The 25,105-nt window shown below is 41.7% G+C and overlaps 1 protein-coding gene across 6 annotated transcripts; it reads right to left on the bottom strand.

The window, feature by feature from the left end:
• Nucleotides 1-5,777: 5,777 nt before the first annotated feature.
• On the bottom strand, nucleotides 5,778-22,508 carry LOC109897164 (GATA-binding factor 2). Of its 6 annotated transcripts, none has more exons than XM_031803825.1 (6): nucleotides 22,103-22,508; nucleotides 15,816-16,282; nucleotides 14,257-14,829; nucleotides 11,191-11,336; nucleotides 7,600-7,725; nucleotides 5,778-6,842 (listed from the first exon to the last, which is right to left on the bottom strand). In XM_031803825.1, exons 2-6 carry the CDS (start codon nucleotides 16,039-16,041, stop codon nucleotides 6,543-6,545), a joined length of 1,371 nt encoding a protein of 456 aa, XP_031659685.1. In that variant the 5' UTR covers nucleotides 16,042-16,282; nucleotides 22,103-22,508; the 3' UTR covers nucleotides 5,778-6,542. The 6 variants fall into 6 exon arrangements, with proteins under 6 accessions (XP_031659685.1, XP_020347332.1, XP_031659715.1 ...); XM_020491743.2 differs by having other exon boundaries at nucleotides 11,191-11,348; nucleotides 22,103-22,473; XM_031803855.1 differs by lacking the exon at nucleotides 22,103-22,508 and adding an exon at nucleotides 16,599-16,708.
• Nucleotides 22,509-25,105: the final 2,597 nt, after the last annotated feature.

The raw sequence follows: 25,105 nt of genomic DNA, 5'->3' as shown, positions 1-25,105 counted from the left end.
CATTCTTTGTCCTCCGAACACGACGAGTTGAGTTTTTACCAAAAAGTTCTATTTTGGTTTTATCTGACCATATGGCATTCTCCCAACCTTCTTCTGGATCATCCAAATGCTCTCAAGCAAACTTCAGACGGGCGTGGACATGTACTGGCTTAAGCAGAGGGACACGTCTGGCACTGCAGGATTTGAGTCCCTGGCGGCTTATTGTGTTTGTAGGTGACCAAATACTTATTTTCCACCATATTTTGCAAATAAATTCATAAAAAATCATACAATGTGATTTTCTGGATTTAGTAGTTGAAGTGTACCTATGATGAGAATTACAGGCCTCTCTCATCTTTTTAAGTGGGAGAACTTGCACAATTGGTGGCTTACTAAATACTTTTTTGCCCCACTGTACGTACAAAACCCCTAGACCAGACAAAACACATAAATCCCCCATGTCACACCCTGACCAACCCAAAATAATAAAGAAAACAAAGATAACTAAGGCCAGGGTGTGACAAAAGTGGTGTATGTTTCATGATTAACGACTCGTGGTGTAATTGTAAAAACATACAGGAACTCAAGTCCATCTATTCACCTGACCTAGAATTCCTCACAATCAAATGCCGACCGTATTATCTCCCAAGAGAACTCTCCTCGGTTATCGTCATAGCCGTGTTTATCCCCCCGCATGCAGATACCAAGACGGCCATCAAGGAACTTCACTGGACTTTATGCAAACTGGAAACGATATATCCTGAGGCTGCATTTATTATAGCCTGGGATTTTAACAAAGCTAATTTGAAAACAAGGCTACCTAATTTCTATCAGCATATTGATTGCAGTACACGAGCGAGCAACACGCTCGACCATTGCTACTCCAACTTCCTTTTGGCAAATCTGACCATGTTGCTCACCTCCTATAGTCAGAAACTAAAACAGGAAGCGCCCGTGCTTAGGTCTATCCAACACTGGTCTGACCAATGGATTCCATGGTTCAAGATTGCTTCGATCACGTGGACTGGGATATGTTCCATGTAGCCTCAGAGAACAAAATTGATGTATTCGCTGACTCGGTGAGCGAGTTTATAAGGAAATGTAGAGGAGATGTTGTACCCACTGTAACTATTAAAACCTTCCCTAACCAGAAACCGTGGATTGATGGCAGCATTAACGCAAAACTGAAAGAACGTACCACCACATTTAATCATGGCAAGGCAACTGGGAATATGGTCCGAATACAAACAGTGTAGTTATTCCCTCCGTAAGGCAATAAAACAAGCAAAGTGTCAGTATAGAGACAAAGTAGATTTTCCGACACAACAGTGGTAGGCTTGATTACCAACAACGACGAGACAGCCTACAGGGAGGAGGTGAGGGCCTTCGGCATGTGGTGTCAGGAAAATAACCTCTCACTCAATGTCAGCAAAACAAAAGAGATGGTCGTGGACTTCAGGAAAAAGCAAAGGGATCACCCCCCTATCCACATCGACGAGACTGCAGTGGAGAAGGTAGAATGTTTTTAAGTTCCTCGGTGTACATATCACCAACAAACTGAAATGGTCCACAAACACAGACAGTGTGGTGAAGAAGGCACAAAAACAGTGCCTCTTCAACCTCAGGAGGCTCAAAAGATTTGGCTTGTCACCGAAAACCGGCACTAACTTTTACAGGGGCACAATCGACAGCATTATGTCGGGCTGTATCACCGCCTGGTAGGGCAACTGAACCACCCACAACCGCAGGGCTATTCAGAGGGTGGTGTGGTCTGCACAACGCATCACCGGGGGAAAACTACTACACCGGCTCTGACGCTCGTCGGATGTGGCAGGGATTGAAAACTAGTACAGACAACAAAGGGAAACCGAGACGCGAGCTTCCCAGTGACGCGAGCCTACCAGACGAGCGAAATGCCTTTCATGCTCGCTTCGAGGCAAGCAACACTGAAGCATGCACAAGAGCACCAGTTGTTCTGGATGACTGTGTGATAACGCTCTCGGTAGCCGATGTGAACAAAACCTTTAAACGGGTTCACAAAGCCGCTGGGCCAGACGAATTACCAGGACGTGTACTCAAAGCATGCCAACGGTCAAGTGTCTTCACTGACATTTTCAAACTTTCCCTGACCGAGTCTGTAATACCTACATGTTTCAAGCAGACCACCATAGTCCCTGAGCCCAAGGAAGCGAAGGCAACCTGCCTAAATGATTACTCCCCCGTGGCACTCATGTCAGTGGCCATGAAGTGCTTTGAATGGCTGGTCATGGCTCACATCAACAGCATCCTTCCGGACACCCTAGACCCACTCCAATTTGCATACCGCCCCAACAGATCCACAGATGACGCAATCTCAATCGCACTCCACACTGCCCTTTCTCAACCAGAAAAAAGGAACACCTATGTGAGAATGTTGTTCATTAACTACAGCTCAGCATTCAACACCATAGTGCCCATGAAGCTCATCACTAAGCTAAGAACTCTGGGACTAAACACCTCCCTCTGCAACTGGATCCTGGACATCTTGACGGGCTGCTCCAGCTGGTAAGAGTAGGCAACAACACGTCTGCCACATTGATCCTGAACACTGGGGCCCCTCCGGGGTGTGTGCTTAGTCCCCTCCTGTATTCCATGTTCACCCACGACTGCGTGGCCAAACACGACCAACACCATCATTAAGTTTGCTGACGAAACAACAATGGTAGGCCTGATCAATGATGAGACGGCCTGTAGGGAGGTCAGAGATCTGGCAGTGTGGTGCCAGGACAACAACCTCTCCCTCAATGTGAGCAAGACAAAGGAGCTGATTGTGGACTACAGGAAAGGGCGGGCCGAACAGGCCCCCATTAACATCGACGGGGTTGTAGTGGAACGGGTCGAGAGTTTCAAGTTCCTTGGTGTCCACATCACCAACGAACTATCATGGTCCAAACAGAAGTGGGCACGACAAAACCTTTTCCCTGTCAGGAGACTGAAAAGATTTGGCATGGGTCTCCAGATCCTCAAAAGCTTATACAGCTGCACCATCGAGAGCATCTGTAGAAACAGCTGTCTTTTAGTCAAGACTTTCGTGTTAATTAACGTAATATGTAATTGTTGTACTGTATTTGTGTTTATAGTTTTGTTTAATGTTGTGTTCGTGTCTGTAAGTTGTTTGCATCTCACCATAAGGCGCTACAGAGGGTAGTGCAAACGGCCCATCACATCACTGGAGCCAAGCTCCCTCCCATCCAGGACCTATACAATAGGCAGTGTCTGAGGAAAGCCCATAAAAATGTCAGAGACTCCAGTCACCCAAGTTATAGATTGTTTTCTCTGCTACCGCACAGCAAGTGGTACCGGAGCGCCAAGTCTAGGGACCAAAAGGCTCCTCAACAGCTTCTACCCCCAAGCCATAAGATTGCTGAACAATTCATAAGAACCCCCCCCCCCCTCCCTTTTGTACACTGCTACCACTCGCTGTTTATTATCTATGTATAGTCACTTCACCCCCACCTGCATGTACAGATTACCTCAACTAACCTGTAACCCCGAATACTGTCTCGGTACCGATGCCCCCTGTATATAGCCTCGTTATTCTTATTCTTATTGTTACTTTTTATTATCACTTTTTATTTTATTCTACTTGGTAAACATTTTCTTAACTCTTCTTGAACTTCACTGTTGGTTAAGGGCTTGTAAGTAAGCATTTCACGGTAAAGTCTACACTTGTAAACAGCCATCACTAGCACAAAGAGGTGGCTGCCTACCTACAGACTTGATATCATTGGCCACTTTAATAACTTGAACCCTAGTCACTTTAATAATGCCACTTTAAGAATGTTTACATATCTCACATTACTTATCTCATATATACATACTGTATACTGTATCCTACAATATATTATTGCATCTTAGCCGCTCTGTCACTGCTCATCCATATATTTTATACTTACATATTCTTATCCCATTCCTTTACTAGATTGTGTGTATTAGGTTTTTTTGTGTAATTGTTAGATATTACCTGTTAGATATTGCTGCACTGTCGGAGTTAGAAGCATAAGCATTTCGCTACACTCGCAATAACATCTGCTAACTATGTGTATGTGACCAATAAAATTTGATTTGATTTATAAAGGCAATACATTAGATTCATTCATATATGATCACATTTCTGTAGCTAGAGGGCTTGATTTATTATAGCACAATACATACAGTGCCTTCGGAAAGAATTCAGAGCCCTTGACTTTTTACACATTTTGTTAGGTTACAGCCTTATTCTAAAATTGATTTATTTCCTCATCAACCTACACACAATGGCACATGATGATGAAGCAAAAACACATTTTTAGAAATGTTTGCTAATTACGTAAGTATTCAGACCCTTTACTCTGTACTTTGTTGAAGCACCTTTGGCAGCGATTACAGATTACAGAGTCTTCTTGGGTATGACGCTACAAGCTTGGCACACCTGTATTTGGGGAGTTTCTCCCATTCTTCTTTGCAGATCCTCTCAAGCTCTGTCAGGTTGGAAGGGGAGTGTTGCTGCACATCTATTTTCAGGTCTCTCCAGAGATGTTTGATTAGGTTTAAGTCCGGGCTCTGCCTGGGCCTTTCAAGGACATTCAGAGACTTGTCCCGAAGCCACTCTTGCGTTGTGTTGGCTGTGTGCTTTGGGTCGTTGCCCTGTTGAAAGACAAACCTTGGCCCCAGTCTGAGGTCTTGAGAGCTCTGGAGCAGGTTTTCATCAAGGATCTCTCTCCATTCATCGTTGCCTCGATCCTGACAAGTCTCCCAGTCCCTACCACTGAAAACATCCCCACAGCATGATGCTGCCACCAACATGCTTCATCGTAGGGATGGTGCCAGGTTTCCTCCAGACGTGATGCTTGACATTCAGGCCAGAGTTGAATCTTGGTTTCATCAGGGGAGGGAGGGAGGCAGAGAATTTCCTGCAGTCCTCAGCTGCGAGAACATCTGTCTGTGAGGGGTCCAAACAGCCCCCCACGTGTTTGCTCACGGGTCGCCTGATTGCCTTTCCTTCCTCTTTTCTCTCCCACTAAAGACCTGCTGTCCTTCCTCTCACTCTAATCAACGCACCATGACCCAGAGAGGTGCATTCTGGGAGATGCAGGGGAGATGGACACAAGGAATGGAAATAAGGAATCAAATGAAAATGTGTATTTGTGTTCAAGAACATGTGTGCGCGTCAGGAAAGACTAGTGTGTGACTGTGTGCGTGTGTGACGTGGGCACCCTGTGCTCACCCTGGGTTTGGAGCCTGCTGTCTGGGTCACAGTGGTGCACCCTGGGGCCTGAGCTCCACAAAGAGGCCTTCTATAAACAGCAGCACATCACTCAGGCGAGGAGCCCAACAAAACCATTACCACGCTTTGGGGAACATAGAGCTGGCTTCATTACATCTGATATCACTTAGAAATAGAGCTGGAATCAAGACCTTTTCACAAATATATTTTGGTATTTGTTTTGTTAGTCCATTGTTGATAGTTCCAAAATATTTTGCATGTCAGCAATCAAGTTTTCAAGATACTGTATATAATTTTATAAATACAGAAATATGGCAGTTGCGTTTTGGTATTTTGATATTTATCTTGAAAACTTGATTTCTGACATGCAAAATATTTTGGGACTATGTCAACAATGGATTAATGAAACAAATACCAAAGATAGTTTTTGGTGAAATGTTCCTTTAAGGCTATTTTAAACGTGTATATGAAAGAGAGATGGGGAAAGAGAGAGGCTGAAAGAAACACTGAGAAACAGAGAAATGTATACATTTCAATAATCAGTTTCAAGGACTCATCATTTATTATTCAAACTTTATTTCCTTAATGTTGTGAGATGGAAAAAATTATAAACACGTACAGCTCAGGAACAATGTCTTGTCTAAGATAAGTCATGTTTTCTGAAGCAAAAAGAGTGAAAATAAATTATCATAACAATAATTATAACAGCAATTATAACAACAATAGTTGCTCTGTTTGCTTGCTTATTTTTTCAATAAAATCTGTTAAAAATAGGGGACCAGGTGGGTGGTGTGTATTCCAGCATGTGAGGGATGAGGGGTCAGTGGTGTTTGTGTGTGTGTCAAAGTGTGGGGCGGCTGGGTCAGAAAGTTTTTCATTCCTACGGTATCAACAGTCTGTCCACAGCAGCCAGTCAGTGGGGGGGTTAAGAGGGGAAAGCAGTGGTTCCCCTATCTCTTCTCTGATAGGGTGGGAGGGGGGGTACCAAAGTGACTTAGTAGAAAAAAGGCAAAAGAACCATGAATGTCCCCATTCGCACCAATGCGTCTTCGTCTTCCACACACATGAAGGGGGCAACTTAGCATACCCACATTCCTCTTCACCCTCTCACTTTCTCTCTACCTTCAGTCACATCTCCTCTTCATCAATCTCTCAATGAGGCCAGGCAAAACAATGTCCTACTGACAGTTGATCCCCATTACTATTACCCTTCTAAAAACAGACGCAGTCCTCTTTATGTTGTCCCACAGTAGTGGTGGTGATGGAGTTGGAGGGGTGGTGGTGGTGGCAAGGCCTGATGCAGGGGCTTCAGGAGGCTTCAGTGCTCAGCCCAGGCCGGCGACCGACCTGAGTGGTGGGGATGGCTGAAGGAGGGGTGATGGATGGGCATGGGAGTTGGCAGCATGTGTCCGGAGTGGCTGAAGGGGGGAAGGTGGCCCATGTGGGTCATGTGTCCAGCCAGGCCGGGGCCACCCCCAAAGGGAGAAGACCTGTCATGCATGCATTTAGACAGCTCATCGTAGCCATCTCCAGAACGCTTGCCCCTCTTGGACTTGCTGGACATTTTGCGGTTGCGTGTCTGGATGCCCTCCTTCTTCATGGTCATTGGCCTATTGACCTGTGGAGAGCCAGGGAGGAGGGATATTAGCTAAGGAGAGGCCAGACAAGCCTGGAGTAGGCTATTGGAGTAGGCTATTGGAGTAGGCTATTGGAGTAGGCTTCATATTGATATTTTGTGGGTTTCAATATCATGTCAAATACCTGTTTCTTGTTTTAAAAAACTGTCCAGAACTAAATGATTTAGTCATTGGGACATGTTCTTGCACTCTCAATCCTTTTATATTCAACTTTGTCAAGCTTCGTTCATAATTGTGGATCATTTAGAAAAATCTAAACAACTATGATGGAAAACATATTGCCTTTTTAATAAACACGAGAAAAAATACTGATGTGCCATAAATATTGTGGAACAGATTTAACAGACATTGGATAACCAAGCCACATTAAAAGGCATGAGCATTTTTCCACTTTTGTCTTTAAAATTAAATAGAATCCTCTCACTGAACATGAATACATGAGGACTGGAAGCCACGCTGAACCTGAAAGGGCTACTCTCAGACAAGTTGGCATCAATATAACTGACGCCTTTACCCTGAATGACAGTCCCACCCTCCAGCCTCTCCTGGGAGATACACCCCCCATTGAAACAAAGATGGATTAATAAAAAGAAAAAAGGACTGGCAGGTTCTGCTTGACAGGAAAAGCAGACTTTGCATCCCCAGCCTCTTTCTCCCCGGCTCCTCAATCCATACAAGCTGTCCGCCTACTTGACCAGCTCACCCCCCAGTTTCTATGTAAGCGGTCAGGCTACTTACGTTGTGCAGTTTGTAGTAGAGCCCGCAGGCATTGCACACCGGGTCGCCATTGCCGTTGCGCCTCCAAAGGGTGGTGGTGGTGGTCTGACAGTTAGCGCAGCAGGTGCCAGCTCGTCTCGCAGCGGACTGGGGAGGAGAAAAACGCATACTGTTAATACATTATGAATAAAGCCATTCAAATGTTAGCTGATTTGATCATTGTATTAGGCAACAGAGGTCAACGAGGGAAGTGAACATGACATGAATACGATTATTGAAATGAACTACCGTGACGATTTAGGCAGAGCCAAAGGCGGCTACATTTCAAATGTTCATTCGGAATTTATAAGACATTTTAGAACTTAAAACCACTGGTTTTAAAAGCCTACTGTAATGTTCCACCAGATCTACCCATATCAACTAGTATCACGCATTGAACAACAGAATAAAAACATTCTCTTCGGTAAATATCTTCCCATGTATCTTTTAGGGTGATGAGTATTATGACTTTGTGTTGCTGTGTAGGCTATTCTCCAACCAACCTCCTCTCAGGGCTACATCCACAAATAACATCAAAGACAGCGCCAGTTAGACTCATGAAATTGCTTAAAGGGAGTCACATCTGTATTGATTTAATTGAATATATTCTGTGATCTATACAAGCTTAATTCAATTTTTCAATTTGTGCAATGCTGCAAAAGCTGTTTCTAGTTAAATGCGTTGTTTCTATCTTTTACCAATTACTGCTGTCATATTTCATTTAATTAAAAAAATAGATAGGGCACATTAATAATGTATGCCGTCTTTTTGCATGATTCTCCCTTGATCCAGAGAATCAAACGACCCGAACTAAGACGTCTACAATACCAGGGCCCTGTCTGCCGATGCGCTTTGTGTCCATTACAGATCAATTCTCCATATAATAAGAAACATTTCAACTCAGAATACAATAACTATACAGCCATGATGCTGCATGTGTGTTTTTCTTTTCATTAATTTAAGATTGTATCATATCATAGTTGTTCATTCAAAACATCCCCAATAAAAACATCGGTGGCGACGCACGGAATGTAAAAAACGACAACAAAAAACATTTCGCATTCCGACGCATAAAGCTTGCGCCCCTGCTTACCCAGCATGACAAACAATCCATTTATTTTCCGACCCCCCCCCCCCCCCCCCCCCCCCTTCACGTTTTCTCTCTCCACACACACATACACACAGTGCTGTGATAATCGCTTTACAGTATATGTCAAAGTCTGGCCTGAAAAATGCAGCAGGGTTTGTTGAAGGCGGAAACACCGGGGAACCTGGCTTCCTTATCGGGCTGGGCAGATATCCGGATAGGAAACAACTGGATGCCCTTTGAACTGAATTCTGAAAACACTTGAGCTGAAAATGCAAAGCTCGACCACAGACCGACCCATGGAAAATGTAATGGACTTCTCATCGGAAGAACTAGGCAGAGGCGCGCAGCCAAGGAGAAAAATGCAGAAGCTTTATTTACACCAAGCTGCGCTAAAATGAGTTATACTTGTCCCACTAATGCTGACAATGTTGCTAATACAGTAAGAAGCAATGTATTTCAGAAAGACAGTTATTCAAAACATATTCAAATATAATCCCACCCTATTCACCATGCTCACCATCCCATTACATTTAGCTCAATGGAAGATAGCAATGGTAAAGCAAACAACCATTTCAATTTGTTGAACATTTTGAATTATTGATTTCAAGGCAACCAACATTAAAAACACGAGTGAATTGGGCTACAATTAGGTTATCCAACTAATGTGTCTTTGGCACTGCATGACTGGAGGAGTATAAGTGTAAGTATAACTGTCTAAGTACAGATTGAATTAGATATTAAGGTATAAGCTATTGATTGAAACATGTATATGATGTAGGCCTATAGTAGCATATGATTTAATTATGTGAAATAAATTGAATGTCTAATCAGAACTAAACTATTCAGATTAAGCCTATAGGCCTACATAAACGAGGTGTGGCGAGTAAAACACCTACTGATCATGATTCATGAACCTGTTAAGCTGAGGAAAACAGAAGCTAGAAAAAGTCATTATAGAAGCAAAATAAAGTAAAACAATTTTCTTGTCAAATTGAACTAACTAATTTAAAGATTAGATCAATCTAAGGGCTCTATTCAGTTTGTATTGCTGAAGCTTTACAGATTGTGTTTAAATGCAGATTTGCCATAAATGCGGTCTCTGCTGAGGGAGGGAACACTGCCTTTAAATGTCAATCAAGCTGTAACTTGTAATGCTGAACTTCCATATGGATTGAGTAGAGCCCTAAATCTACTGCTTTAATGCTTAGCCCACATTTTTTGGAGCTATCCAAAAATTAGGAGTTGGATCGCGCCTTGGACTGGCATTGAAATTAGCCTTAATTACTTCTCACAATTTACTTTTGGGAAACTTGAATATCTTTTTAAACTTTGAGATGGTAAGACTGAAAATGCCAAATTAGTGATGTAGTGGAGGCTACATGCAAATGTTGAATATGAAATTTGCAAAGCACATAAAAAATGGAGAAAGGGGGAGATCTAAAGATGGAACAACTATCATTGGTTGCTAAAATGACTAGGATAATGCCTTTGGCTGCTAGAAAATGAAAGAAAGTTCATTTGAAAACCGATAGAATGTTAGAGTGCATGAGGATGTGTTCATTAAATATTTCGATCAACATTTCTATGGTTGAATTTTGGCTTGGCTACTTTGAAGCAAGGTAAGACATGCCTCTTAATAGGACGCAAAACGTCCCGGTTTCAAACAACTAAGGAACAGGTCAAATATAGTGATGCTAATGATTATTTGCATTGATCAATCTCATGTGGCCTACTGTTAGCCTACTTGACTATGAAAGACCAACATGGGAATTATCATTTTAGGTCATTCAGAGTACATATCAATGTTACTCATAAAAGATTTCACACAGGGCAGGCCTTTTTACATTTTTTTTTGCTAAATTAGAGCATACCCACTCCTCTTGGCCCCACTACACCAGGGAGTAAGGCTATCCTATAGAATCAAAGTTATGATTCCTAATCAGAGTTCTGAATACAAAATGAAAGAAATACAACAATTTCAAAATAAGCAGGAACCAATATATATATATTTGTTTTAAACAACTTGTAATGATAACTAAACAACTCATCGTGATTAATAATATTGAACATTAAACGTACAATAATACTTTGGTCCGAGACAAACAAATATCTATAAAAGTGTATGTGCATTAAAAATAACAGGGCTTGGAATAGTCCTTGCTCCTAAATGCCTGTGCAGAACACTGGACAAAGTGTTTTTCACTCACTCCAGTGTGGTGATAACTAAAGCAGCATGGGCATTGGTATCAGTGACAGTATCAAAAGTACCAGCAATAATAATAGCAGTAACAATGGCAATAGTAGCAGTATTGTAACAGGCGGTGTAGGGGATCAGCAGGGGGTGAGAGGGACAAACAATTCCAGGAAGATCATAGGGAAAATATAACTTTCCTGGAATTGTCCTGGCGGTATCTGCTTCATGCTCTATTTGGGCCCCCTTTCTCAGATGTGGAGGGGTAGACAGGAGAGAGACGGGGACTCACCAGTCTGCGTTTGGGCTTGATGAGAGGTCTGTTCTGGCCATTCATCTTGTGGTACAGGCCGCAAGCGTTGCACAGGTAGTGACCCGTCCCATCCCGCCGCCACAGGGGGGTGGAGGTGGCACCGCAGTTGACGCACTCGCGCCCCTCTGAGCAGAATTCAAGTGGAGGGAAGACAAAGGGAAATTTATATAATTAAAAAGTTCACACTCCATCAAAAGCTAAACTGTAACAGATTCACATTAAAGACAATAGTCGTCAGGACCAAGGAGGACAGACAGGTACTAATGAGCCTATTGGAGCCACTTTTCATTAGTAGTGTAATATGAAGTCTTAGTGCGCCCCCCCCCCCCCCCCCTCGAGGACAGTGTCTCAGTGTGCAGGTGTACCAGCCAAGGACAATCCATATGACTGTCATTTGTACAGCTTGGTTCAGGGCGAATCTCCATGGATACAGACACACCTGTATGTAAAGTGATCCAAGTTCGGAAGCCCAGAGACAGCCAGGACGTGTCCAAAGGTGTCCAAACAGATGAATGTGAGACACCATCAAATTAGAGCTACATAATTCATCAGCTTAGCAGGCACACATGATAGGAAACAGAAGTGTGTGCTGCTGGTGGTAGTATTAAATGTGGGCCTGACCACACTGTGGTCTCAACCAAATAGAATCCCATAATATAGCTCAATATCACTTTATATCAACCTGGCTTCTCTTTTTCCCTTTACTCGTGCCCTTTACATTTGTTTACAAAATGTGTTCATTGTTAGGTTTGAGTACCTGACAGCAACACATTTAGTGGTGACCCTGATTGTATTTTCCTCCTCTGTAGTATTAAGTGCTCAAGCTTTTTCACCCACTTCTACATCTTCAGCTGCAGAGAACAAATGGGCGTTCACTCTCTCCTCTCAGTTTCACTTTGTTTAATGCACAGGCTCAGTAAATTGGGAGGTTGCTGGCGCATCATGTCTTATTAGAATGTCAGCGACACCCACAGTCCCACCGAAACCTGAGAGAGGGATCTGCTCTGGACAATGGCAGTGTTCACTTTGAAGTGTATTCTGAGTGTTTGACTCTCTCTCCCAGTCCAGCAGAGGCACCAGTATCAATACAACATCACCTTCCAGCTCCACAAATGCTAAAGCTGTTGAATTGTTGTGTAATTTGGGGAGGTTCCACAGGGAGAGAACACTGAGATCGCACTGGCCAAGAGTATAGGGAGTGTGAGGCCATTGCCCTTCGAGCGAAGAGGTAGGTAGGTGAGCGGAGAGGGCTGTTTTGAGGTTATTTAAACAGGAAACAACACTGTCTTAAGGTGTGTGCTGACTGCTGAAATGTCATTGTGGCCATTTCATACAACAATCAATCACTGCTACATCAGATGGGACTGACAGATAAGAGTAGCTAATGCAGGCCTTATAGTTACTGATTTTAGAACTCACATAACTCTCATAACAGTAGGCTTTTCTTGCATTAAATAATCCCCTTAAAACATTTGTGTAGTGTTTGAATTAAAATATTTGCATAACCAATCTACCATTCACAATGTATTGAATTACTAAGCATCCGTCAGACAATAGCACTTTGAGCTCTGGTGATCATCTAAATGAAGACAGTTGTTGCTAATATCTCTATACACTAATGAACTGTTAGAGAAATTCCACACTCAACATATTTTTGAACACCAGGGCCACAACATAATTAGTCTGAGCAAATGCAATAATAAATGTCTCCCTATGAGCTCATGTGATGGCTTGATTCACTATCTAATTCATTATCTAGTATTTGTATTAATTTCTCTGAAGGTGATGTGCTCTTTGGAAGATCCTAAACTTTTATACGAGTAGCGGCTATTATTACAGTATCATAATATCGTTATTATCAATTATAAATATCGTATTATGACTTTGCTGTGATTCATGTGGTCATTACCACTAGTGTTATAATCATCCTCTCAACTAGAGTAGGCTACCTTAACCCTGGGTTTCATTCCTTCTCACCATCACAGCGCACTGGGCCAAGGCCATGCTTAAAAATACAAACAGCAGGGCTCTGTCGCCTGTGACGGCGCATCCTGACGGTGCTCTGTTAGTATTGGGGCAAGCAATCGGCAGGGGTGGAGGTTGTGATTTGTTCACTCAGAAGTATGGGCTACAGGATTTGGTAGGAGCCAGAGCGTCGTGACTCCTGCATTTTAAGTGTAATAAAGAACTACTCTAAAAGAAAACAACTGGAAGTGAACACTTCTGCCAAACAAGGACATTGGTGGGATATATGTTCAGCATCTAAACCAGATAAACATAAAAACGTACACTTTGAATATGGTTCAAAATAGTAGCAAAATAATGATTATAGGCTTACGCCACGTAGTACTTTTGATAGAACATGCACAATAGCTAAGCCTTATTAAATTTTCTACTGAAATATTATTATATTCAGCACCCTCTTAAAAATACTATATCCTACTATAAGCCAAATAATCAACGAGAAAATACATTTTCACGTTGAATTCCCTATTTCTATTTTGGTGACTGTTGACTTTAGGCTATCATCTCTTTGCCTCGACTCCAAAACGTGTAGTCATGTTCAAGCTGGTCCTGAATATTTGCGTTTGTAATCGGTGACCCTGATTAGTCGTTTCATGTTAGATTCCCATTAAGTGACCCTTTTAAGTGGATGGTGTCTACAAGTGGTGACGTATGCGATGGAACATAGATAAGAGTCGCTGAAACAGGTTTGAGGAGAAAGAAACGCTGCAGGTAAAAGAACCTGAACAAACTATTACAGCAACCAACCGTTTGACAGCGAAACACATACTGGATGGACCACCCAAACTATTTCAAGATAAAATAAACATGTATAGCCCTACAAGTAAAATCTATTTAAAGTATGTTAATTATTGTATGTGCCCTGACAGAAATCGATGCACTTCCAAAGCGTTTCGACAAACTATAGGCCGAGTTTATATCGTTAAACATGCAGGCCCAGATATTGGTATCTTAAAACTTAAATTATTATACCAAACTCTAGGCACAGGGTAACTTTTGGAATAGAGTTATGAAACTCACCTGAGCATGACCGGGCTTTGCTTTTACACTTCGGCGTAAAGCTGGAAGAAGATCCGCCCAGCAGGCTACCGGGGTGGAAGAGGCTGCCGCCGTACTCGTGTGGTGTTGGTAGAGAGTATGGGTAGGTCGGGATAGGGAGGTGCGTTGCGGGTGTTTGGGCACTCATCGAAGCCAGGCTGTTGCGCAAAGGACTGCAACCCTCCATTTTCATCCCGTCTGCGAGTGACACTTGGTACTTTATGGACTCCTTTTCGTCCATTCTCGCAGAGTTGGAGTTTGGAGAAGTAGGGCCGGGGTCCGGGGACACGTCTTTGGGAGGCGTAGGAGGGAAACTGTAGAGATGGTGCGGGCTGGAGTGGGACGCAGGGGTGAGGGAAGACACGGGAGCAGAATTGGAGTTACTACTGCAAGGGTAGCCAGAGCTAGCAGGATGCAGTCCGGGCTTGCTGAAATGGCTGACTGCCCATGCGTTATGGTGGTGGGCAGCAGAGATGGCCGCCTTCCCGCTGTCCAGCCACGGAATGCCAGGGCTGTGGATGAGGTGTGGCCGGCAAACCTGACTCCCAAGGCGAGCTGGAAATAGAAATAAGCTATTATGAATTTTTACTAATCGAAAGCGATTGGTCCAATTCTCTCAGAATGCGTAAAAGTGCTGTCTCTTCACCTGTTGATGCAAACTCCAAACTATTTAAACTCGACATCGAGTTATCATTTTCACAGTGTAAAAGTTAATCAAATAGCCTACAGGGCACTAACTTAAACCCCACGTCATTTTACAATCACCAGCCAAAGCTAAAACAAGAGTTAGGCTACAACAGCCCCGTGCCATAGCCTATACGACATATTTACTCATTTAAATGTGCATGCTTATTGCCGAAAGCATATAGGCCTAACTGAGAAGAAAGAAATCCACGAGGAGAAAATCGGACCTTTGTAGAGGCCTTGATTGAACTGCTATTTGTCTATGGCCATTGCCTGGTCTTCGCTCAAGTTCCAGAACTTGGGCTAAAGAATGTTATTAGCAATTTTGCGCTTTTATATTATATCCGGAAGTGCCTCTCTCCACTTTTCTAGAAACCCCTGGCCCAACAGAGAGGGGTTAAATGACATACTTCCCTTTCCTCTTGCTATTTATTGCTTGAAATTCTCATTTTATGATTCCATGCCGTATGTCAGATACATATAAGCCTAGGCTACACGTTTATGGACATAGATGTGTTAGAGTGATTTAATTCACATATAGGCTTACGCGTGAAAGGGAAAACAATAACAAAATGTCCTAGGATTAAGAAAATAAATAAAAGTCCCATAAGGGACTGTTATGGCGACTTTTAACTGGTCCGGCGTCGTTTTCTGTGTCAAAGGGCTTTGCGCATCACACATAACCATTTATGGCAATAATATAGGCCTACCATCAATGAGTTTGAAAGCAACAGGCTGGGTTGAAGGAAACATGTAATCGTATTGTAACTCGCACACTCTCGCAATTACCTACAGCTTTAAAGCAGACTTGACTAGAACACAAATACAGTTTAGTCACAAGGCTGAGCGCGTCTTACCATGTGTCTGGCTGTATGTAACCCTAGCCCGGGAATTGGCATAGTAGGGGTTCCCCTGAGAGTCCAAGTGGTTCAAAAACACGTCCACCTCGTCCGGGGGCAAAAGCGGCGCCATGGGCTCCATGTAGTTGTGGGTCAGGCTGTGGTGATGCGAGTCCAGGTGCTGCCCATTCAACACCGCGTGGTGATGCGCCATCCAACGAGATTGATCAGCTGCGACTTCCATAACTAAGTCTTCGATCTCCTTATCCAAGATATAACCAAAACGCCGTAGCCTACTTTACTCAAAATACAAATGATCTTTCTGTGGTCCTTCTCCTGGATCAAGCACTTTTAAACAGTCCCGAAGTGTGGAGAAAAGGATGGACGTAGTGATGCAGTTGTGATATGGGTTTTCTGCACACTCTCCTTCTAGTTTATTTGCTTCAGATATAGAAACCTTGATCCGTCTTGGCTCTTACTGACACCTGCAATGAAACAAAACAAAATGCTCTAATTTAATACACAAGGTGGTGCCAGCCCATTTTGTAGAACTCCTTCGGGGATGTATACAAAAGATAAGAGATTGTTGTTATCCATATATGTTCAGTCCTCCGAGGAACATTGATTGTATAGATAGGCTAGTCTACCACTGAAGCCCTTTTACAAACAGCTCCCGTCACAAATGTAGCCTACTCATTCATATGTATCATTTTTTTTAAATAGTAAAAAAAAAACATTGCTGCAAGTTTCTGTTTTTTGCATCCAATCTTATTCCGTTAAAAAAACGTATTCGGAATATACCTAGTGAAAGTTTGATCTATAACTACGATCAGCTGTTCAAACACATTTTAATCTCTGAAAGGCCTGATCCGTGAGGTACCCGGGCGCACGCTCATTAATGAAATGTGCCTGTACTGATGCGACTGGCGCCAGTAAATTCAATATCAAGAGAGCCGGGGCGGAGTCACCCGTTAGCAGTGACCTCCTGTAAGCCAACCACAGATCAGTATAGCTACAATTGGCTCATGTATCCCAGCTCTTTCAATTTCCATTCTGCTGTCGAAACAGTAACGCTCGGGACCAAAAAACTAAAAGACATATCAATCAGCGTTGTAATTTCTTGGGGGTCTTTTTCTCTCTCGTGAAAATCACAAAATGAGCAATTGTGCTCTGATAAGGTCTTCTTCTAACAACACTCAAGAAGTGGACAGCCAAGATGGAGGCAAATTGTAACTATAAAATGTAAACCTACCAAGTTCTAGAGCAGTCAATTACATTGCTTAGCCTTGCCTATACCACGTTTAGAGAACGCATCATAATACTATAAACTTGAATTTGAAGTGAATACCAATGCTATTTTGAATTGGCTATAATTAAATTAAACCAACCATGATTAGATTTTCTAATCTACAGGTTTAGTGGGCTAATATAAATGCTATCAGACATCATAACATTATTATGGGTATTTTAGTTAAGCACTGTTGGTTTTTATTCTGTATTTCATGAATAAAGTGGTTGGTTTTACGCATAATGCCTTGTTTTACGCATATGCCCTGGGGAACTGCATCGGCAGGTTGGACAAAGTTTACAAATATTATATATGCCAATCATGTAAATGTTACGTAGAACAACAACCATTACAAGTGTGAGTTTTCACATGAGACTGCAATGCAAATAAATACAACTTTCAGCACCTCTAGGATTAATATGGTTGGAGGCGTTTTATAACCTCGAAAGTGGGGCCGATGTTGTGAACGCCTAATTGTCTTTAATTAGTAGTCACGACATTCTTCTTGTGAAAACACTGGTTTTGTCTCAGAAATAGGGCGATCAAACACTATTGGCATGGTAATAGCGCCTTTTTCTCACTTGGTGGTGCAGACAGGGCGTCAGGCCTCACTTGCGTAAAACCAACTGGTGACCATTAGCGGCACTTTGTTCATTCTTGTTTACAATCTCCTCGTGGGCTAAAACAAGTTGGCTTGCCCAACTCAGGCAGAAAGACAAGAGTGCCGCCTGTTACTTTTCAGTTCGCTGCAGCTAACGACTGGAACGAGCTGCAACAAACACTCAAACTGGACAGTTTTATCTCAATCTCTTCATTCAAAGACTCAATCATGGACACTTACTGACAGTTGTGGCTGCTTTGTTTGATGTATTGTCGTGTCTACCTTCTTGCCCTTTGTGCTGTTGACTGTGCCCAATAATGTTTGTACCATGTTGTGTTGCTAACATGTTGTTGTTATGTTGTGTTGCTACCATGCTGTGTTGTCATGTGTTGCTGCCTTGCTATGTTGTTGTCTTTATGTCTCTCTTTATGTAGTGTCGTGTTCTCTCTCTTGTTGTGATGTGTGTTTTTTCCTGTATTTATATTCTTTTAGATTTTTTACTCCCAGGCTCCCATCCCTGCAGAAAGCCTTTTGCCAGGCCATCATTGTAAATAAGAATTTGTTCTTAACTTACTTGCCTAGTTAAATAAAGGTTACATAAAAAATAAATATAACCAGGTAGGCTTTGTCCTATAATTGCCCCATTTGCTAGCCTACCCAAAGACTAATATCTAGGTATATATGTGATTTACTTTAGTATAGATTAGAAATCCTCATGCCTTAGGTAAGCAAACGCCTACTCAATTATATGCTACCAACTGAGTTTCTGAGACTCATAATATGTAGGCTTACAAGTATAGTGGCCTTTTATTATAATGTGACTAAAAACTGTAGCTACACACTACATGGACATGCCATGTAGGACCTACCTGTTCCAAAGGAAATGCATCCAGGATGAATTTGTCAGTCGAGATATACTGGCTTAGCCACTATGGTAAAAATGTGGCATTTCGTGCCATGCTTTAACGATATTGAATATTAAAAATGAATTGTTTTATTGTGGCTTTTGTAATAAAGAGTGCGTGCGTGCGTGATTGACATGCAATAATTGGAGGGAGCTCGGGGCCCAGACTGACCGCCTCTCTGACGCCGCGACTTGACGTCACAGCATCACAGAAAAGGGGAAAAAATATCAGCGCATGAACTTTATAATCGTTCCAAAAAAGCCTCGAGATCAACGAGGACCAAGTTTCACTTATTCTGATAGAAATACAGTGATGTTTTGGCCAAGCTTATGTGAAGTAATTACATGCACTCTACTCAACCTGTGAAAAAAGGGATGCATGAATGCTTAACGCAATGTTAGAGCAAAGCCATTTGCGCAGTTTGGGCTTTGATATGAGCATGTCTGTATGGTGTGTGTGTGTGTAGCTTGACATTCAGTCATTGGCACTGGCCAAGGGCCATGACATGATGAGCTCAGCTCTCTGTGCGTCAAATCCTAAAATCAACAAATTAACGTATGTGGGGGTCTTAACACACCCAGGGGTCTCCCTAATTATGTAATCAGCCAAACACAGACATTCTCCTGAAATGAGACATATATAACTACAGAAAATGACAGGTCTAGCAGTGAGGAGATTTGTATTAATAAATTGTTTTTTATATATAATGTGCAACTGTCTGTCGATTCATTGAGCTGGTCTAATTACATAGATAAAAAAAAAAGTTTTCTATGGCACTTAGCTAGGTCTAAAGTACAATATAAATATTCCCTACAGATATTCCATTGAAAAAAGTGCAGAACTTCATGCCAACTGCTTTTAAAAAATTAAATAAGCATCAACACAATAGATCTCTTCAAACTATGATGCATCAATTTAATAGTCATGTACCAACTCAAATTTCAAATATGAATTATTCTTGATTTACATCTTGACCAAACTCTATATAGTGATCATAGCAGGAAAAATCATTTTACAACACCTTCACCCTAATGCATACTGTTTGTAATTCACCCCTGCTGTCTGTCTGTGTTGTTGTCTGTCCTCAGTGCTGTGCTCCTCTCAACGTTGTGCTGTCTGGCTGGGACTGGGTGGGTCAGGCCCAGCAAGCAAGCTTCTCCATTGTTGTTTTGCTTGTTTGCCAAATGGATTACTCAACAGGATTTACTCCTCTGTCATTTATACCTTCATTAATCCCATTTGTATCTGTGCTGGAACAAAGGATGGGATGATGGGTTGGGGGCAGGGGGTCCTCTCTCAAGGACATAGCAGAATTGTCTCACAGGGGATACTACTCGAGTGGTAGAACCCTTTGAGGTAAGCAAGGCTACCTATAGCTGAGGGAAAGACTTTATTCCTAATAAATGTTAATTGCCTATATTTACATAGCAAACACAGGCATGGTTATGAAAGACAATACAATAGTAGCAAAACCATGTCAATTTTCTGCTGTAGAATTGAATATGTGCAGCGGACAGCTTCGAAACATGCTGAAGATATACCCTACCACCATTGCTAAGGTATGGTTGTTATTACTGAACAAGAGTAAGTGTATGAGTTACAGAGAGGTGCTGTTATGAAATGAGCTTGCCTTTCTCAACCTGTTTGTTCCCTTTACTCCTGGTCATCTATCATTTTCCAGCGGGCTTTGGGGGAGTAGGATGGTAGTGAGAGCCACAGAGGGGTTTGTGAAGATAAGCAGAGCTGGGGAGAGGAGAATGACACAAACCAGCTGAAGCATTATTGTCCTTTACTCATGGGTAATTAGATCGAGCCAGGGCACTAAGGGCTATAGAGACACAAGCACCCAACACCCAGCCCATCCTAGTGGAAGTGCATGGGAACACAGAAGGAGATGTGAAAGCTATGCCTTTTCACCCTCACATTAAACTGCATCCATTTACTTTGAAGTTGGTATATGTTTTATTTGAATAAATTACACTGAGGTGCAGCTGAATATTGGAGAAGTCAAACTACTATTTTCGGAGTAGGCAAATCTAGCTATAATGGCCCATTAATGGATGGACTTCTGTACATGTTGGCTTCCTGTATCTCACTGGTAGCCTTGACATAATTTGAGAGTCGTTTATTTAGATTAGGTGTAAGTGATACTTTTGATTTATATGAAGTTGACCACAAGACACACACACACAGACACATAAAAGGGATGCTTAACTCTTTGGCATGTGGGGGACTGCTATGTGATAAGTAACCGTAAGGGGCCACATATTGAGTTTCGAGTGAAAGCGTCATTTTTATTAGATGATCTCAGTCTCACCCGGGCAATAAATATGCCTGCTCGAGACAACAGTTCCGCCCCTGTTTCTTTTCGAGCGCTGAGATCATGACGTTTTTGCCCTTTCTTATGATGAAAGGGGTTTACTGGAGTTAATGCGGTTGAAAGCACAGGTGATTAGTGGATACATCGTCATATGTCAATATAACGCCAATGTTGATCTCACACCCTTGATTGGTTAGCCTATCTGGATCTGCATAATTCCATAAGAACAACCCGAGGCCACAGCAATTTTCACATTTTAAATTATGAACTATTAAATACTTAATGAACATCTAGTACAGAAAATCAGATCACACTAAGTCAGGTCATTCCAAAGCGGATACTCGCAATAACCATGTAATACATAACACTGTTAAACTATTAAGAATTCAATCTGGACAAATTATAATCGATGCTCTTCTTCTGCTCATATGACGCGGCAGGTATTTTGGGGGGACTCGGGAGAACTATGTTAGCTCTACCAGATGACTTAATGTTCGAAGTATCACATTATGTTATGTTCCTAGTCTATATAGCATAATATTTACAAAAAACAGTAGGCCTAATAACTAATGCTCAAAGGAGCTAGCTGTAGGTATAGTAGCCTATACAGTCTCAATGCATTTTTTCAACTATTTTATTTGAGGTCTATTTAGTCTTATAAAAAAATGTTGTTTAGAAAACCAGGAAAACTTGTTTGATAGTCGTAATTATAGATTTGACAGAGAAATGCAAACAGCACATAATCGCATCATATAATAGCACAATTGGATTAGATAGGCTACTGCTGTAACTGCGTAACGAATTATTCTGAATGGTAAACTATATGATAAACACATGATAAACTGTTTGAATAAAATACATTCCAATTGTAGTCTATTGTTGTCATTATTGTGATGGCTTGTATTTCATGTTGTTCTTCTGACATTCTAACTACTCCGTGTCCATTCCGAGTGCCGTGCCATGGCTCTCTGCGGCCTATAATGTAGTATATTTTAAATGATACATAGGCGCGTTCATTATTTTTGACTGGCATAAAGCTTGGATAGCCTACTCTCTCACATATTGTATTTCAGTTGATGGACAACTATTATTGCAATATGCACCCCAACCAGTAACAACATTGCAAGGATCATATATCCTAAATAATTCCATTTACCACAATACCCTATGTAAATATTGAATAGCTCTTACCACTTGATGGTTGCATATGTAGTGGCTGATCCCTGTTCTTCGCGATGCACAGGCTAGATGGACACAAACTGACGGTCCTGCTCTGTCTGGGAGAGGAATAATGAGAGACTCAGTCTTGTATAACCGGGTCTCCGTTTCGCTTGCCTGACACCGCGTAGTTCTAGCACGTTTCCCTGTTATGCGCACAGTGATGAAGGTGGTAGATTTGCCTAAAAATCAATCCGCGTTTGTTGGTGATGCTGCTGTAGAAGTTATGTCGTTCTTTCCCAAGAGTTATGTCAGCTGGCAAGCAGTTTAGCGACCTCTCTCTCTCCCTTTCAACCCTTTCACTTTTTCAATCTCTGCACTCCCCCTTTCTCTCCACTGAAAACGAGAAAGAACTTCATAGACGTATAGAGGCTGGAGCAACGTAACGATGTCGGTCGGTGCGTCAACCAGTCTCTATCTTGTATTCCGGATCCTGGCTTTGGCCATTTTGATATGGATTGTGGAGGAGGGTATCTAGTGTTCATTCTTAAAAACATTTTAGTCATAAGGTTTATCCGGCCTACAGTTTCACTTCATAATCAGTAAGCAGAACAGTTCCTTATGGAATGTTATGTGAGAGTGGAAGGTCAATGTCACTCAACCAATCCAATAACCAATCAGGTTATTTTGAACTGTAATAAAAGTCATATAAAGTAGGCCTAGTTTAGCGCTATGGCGAGGCAATATATCTTCAAAATAATCTAATCTATGAAAAAACAAATTGTGATTATATTAGCTACATAAATCTACATGCACAATAGTATTTGGCCTAGAGCAATCCGGTGTAATGAATTCCTTCGCCAATTTGGATTAAAATACGGTATACCCCATGACCGACCCGCCCTCCTCCCATCTTCGTTTTACTCTGTCCCACACATTAACACCAACTTTTAAAACATGCAAAGCCTCAATATCTCCTGCACGCGACCTGGGCTCGTGCACTGCCTCTGAAGCCAGGCAGGTGCAAGGGTGCAAGGACTGCTGCATCCCGGGCTCGTGTCCCCTAGAGTAGACACACACAAAAAGAGGAGAAAACCAAGCTTGCATCAATAGAAACAAAAAAAGTAAACTCTGACATAATTAATTGCATTCATTTCAAAACTTAAAATAATTTATGCAAAATTCATCAAACCCCGATCTGTTTTGGCTCATGCATAGGGCCTTGAATGAAAAAAAAAACAGACAGAATATACACACTGACTTGACATAAGTTTAATTTTCAAAATAAAATAAACTGACAAGAATCGTCTGGTTTATGGTAGGTTATATAATTTTACCAAAAAAAGAAGAGAAGCCGAAAAATAAAGACAGTTATCTTGAGATGGCGCGATGTCAACTCTCCCAACTGGAGGCAGAAAAAGCTCCATAGGCTACATGGTTTAAATTGTGTAACTTTGTCATGTTGACGCCTTACAACAATCCGTGCATATACGCCCAGAGAAAGACATTTTAAATAGCCTGTATTGTGCATTTAGGTCTACATTTTTGTTCAAATAACATTTTTGTAATATAACATCAAATTCAATGACGGCGCACAATTGAAGACAGCATATATTGTTGAAATTGGAGAGTGCATTATTGGCTTAGGCCTACTTGCATCCAGTAACTAGCCTTTACCTTCCTTGAAATGCAGACTCGACCCCGGTCATGATGTTGTTATCCCATTATCCAAAGTAGAAGTTATAGCACACAAATAAAAATGCCCTCAACATTTGAGAACTTGGAGCAGACATATGAGAGAAATGAGAACGGTAACGATCCATTATTTTCACAGTATCCCACCCCAAAAGCGACAGTTCTTTATTTCACAAAAAGTTGCACCAAAATCAACAACAATGGTTATGATCATACCAGTTAATGTTAATAGTTATAATCAAACACTCATCACAAATAGCTCTTTATGTGTATTGATCTTTTCGTTTATTTAGGCTACAAAACCGTAGAATATCATCACTTGACAACAAAGTGGTTAAGCTAAATTAGAAATTTCATGCTCACATGCTCATAGCATTAACCCAATTAGAATGCTAATTAGTTAAAGATCAATAAAAGTACGAGCAGCGCAAGCCTTGTGATCCGTCCAGCGGAAAGAGCTGCCTCCTGATTTGAGCGCGCGATAAAAGCTTATCAGCACCGAGCTTCCTTTCCTATTTGCAACTATTGAAAAAATAATAATAAAAAAGACTAAAATATATAACCCATAAATTGATGAAGCTGCTCAACTCATGTTTTTTTTAATAGAAAATACGACATGTCATACTGTCCACCCAAATCTAGCCTATAGGCTACAGTTGGACACCTATAGCTTCTAACATTTTGAAGCAAATTTTCTTGAGGTGAGCCTAATGACAATAATACAAACTTTATAGTTCAAGGTCAAGGACTTAATAATAATACAAATAGGCTGAATTATAGCCTAATAATAATAATTGGCCTTACAATAATTGAATAGCCTAATAATCTTTATCATAGGGTTATCATAATCACATAATCACATGAAATTGCAGCATTTATTTTTGTATGTTTCTTATCATTTTCAACATGTTCTGCAGCAGGGTTTTTGTAAGTGTCTGCATGGTGCTTGGCTGGAACGTTATTATTTATGTATGCATGCTGCATTAGATGCCAGGGCCCTTCTTCTTCTGATTATTACCAGGGGTAGGCTAATATTTCATCGGTGCTAGGCAATCTTTGTTCTCTGTGAAGATAATAAATGGCCTAATCGTTATCAGCAAACTGCTCGGGGTGTCAGCACCGACCGAGGCTGAAAGCAGGGTCCAAAGTGCCGCTGAATAAATTGGTGTTCCTTATCTCTCACTCCCAGATTATCGCCGCCTTTTCAGACGCACACAACAAATACATTCAATGCATCGAATGCATCATTTGAGGGGGGAAGATCCCGCAGGTTGATAGAGACATACAGACACAGGGAATGCGAAATATTTACACGTTTTACCCGCTACCGTGTTTAGAGCC

Source organism: Oncorhynchus kisutch, linkage group LG1 (assembly GCF_002021735.2).
Source record: "Oncorhynchus kisutch isolate 150728-3 linkage group LG1, Okis_V2, whole genome shotgun sequence".
NCBI classification, from domain to species: domain Eukaryota; kingdom Metazoa; phylum Chordata; class Actinopteri; order Salmoniformes; family Salmonidae; genus Oncorhynchus; species Oncorhynchus kisutch.
Note: the sequence above shows the minus strand (reverse complement) of the source record. Positions and strands in the feature narration are given on the sequence as shown.

Coding starts and splice junctions, on each gene's coding strand:
- LOC109897164 (XM_020491743.2), bottom strand. CDS start 16,041: ATGGAAGTCGCAGCTGATCAATCTCGTTGGATGGCGCATCACCACGCG. Junction 14,830..15,815: donor TACATACAGCCAGACACATG/GTAAGACGCGCT, acceptor TTCTATTTCCAG/CTCGCCTTGGGAGTCAGGTT. Junction 11,349..14,256: donor CAAAGCCCGGTCATGCTCAG/GTGAGTTTCATA, acceptor TCCCTCCACTTG/AATTCTGCTCAGAGGGGCGC.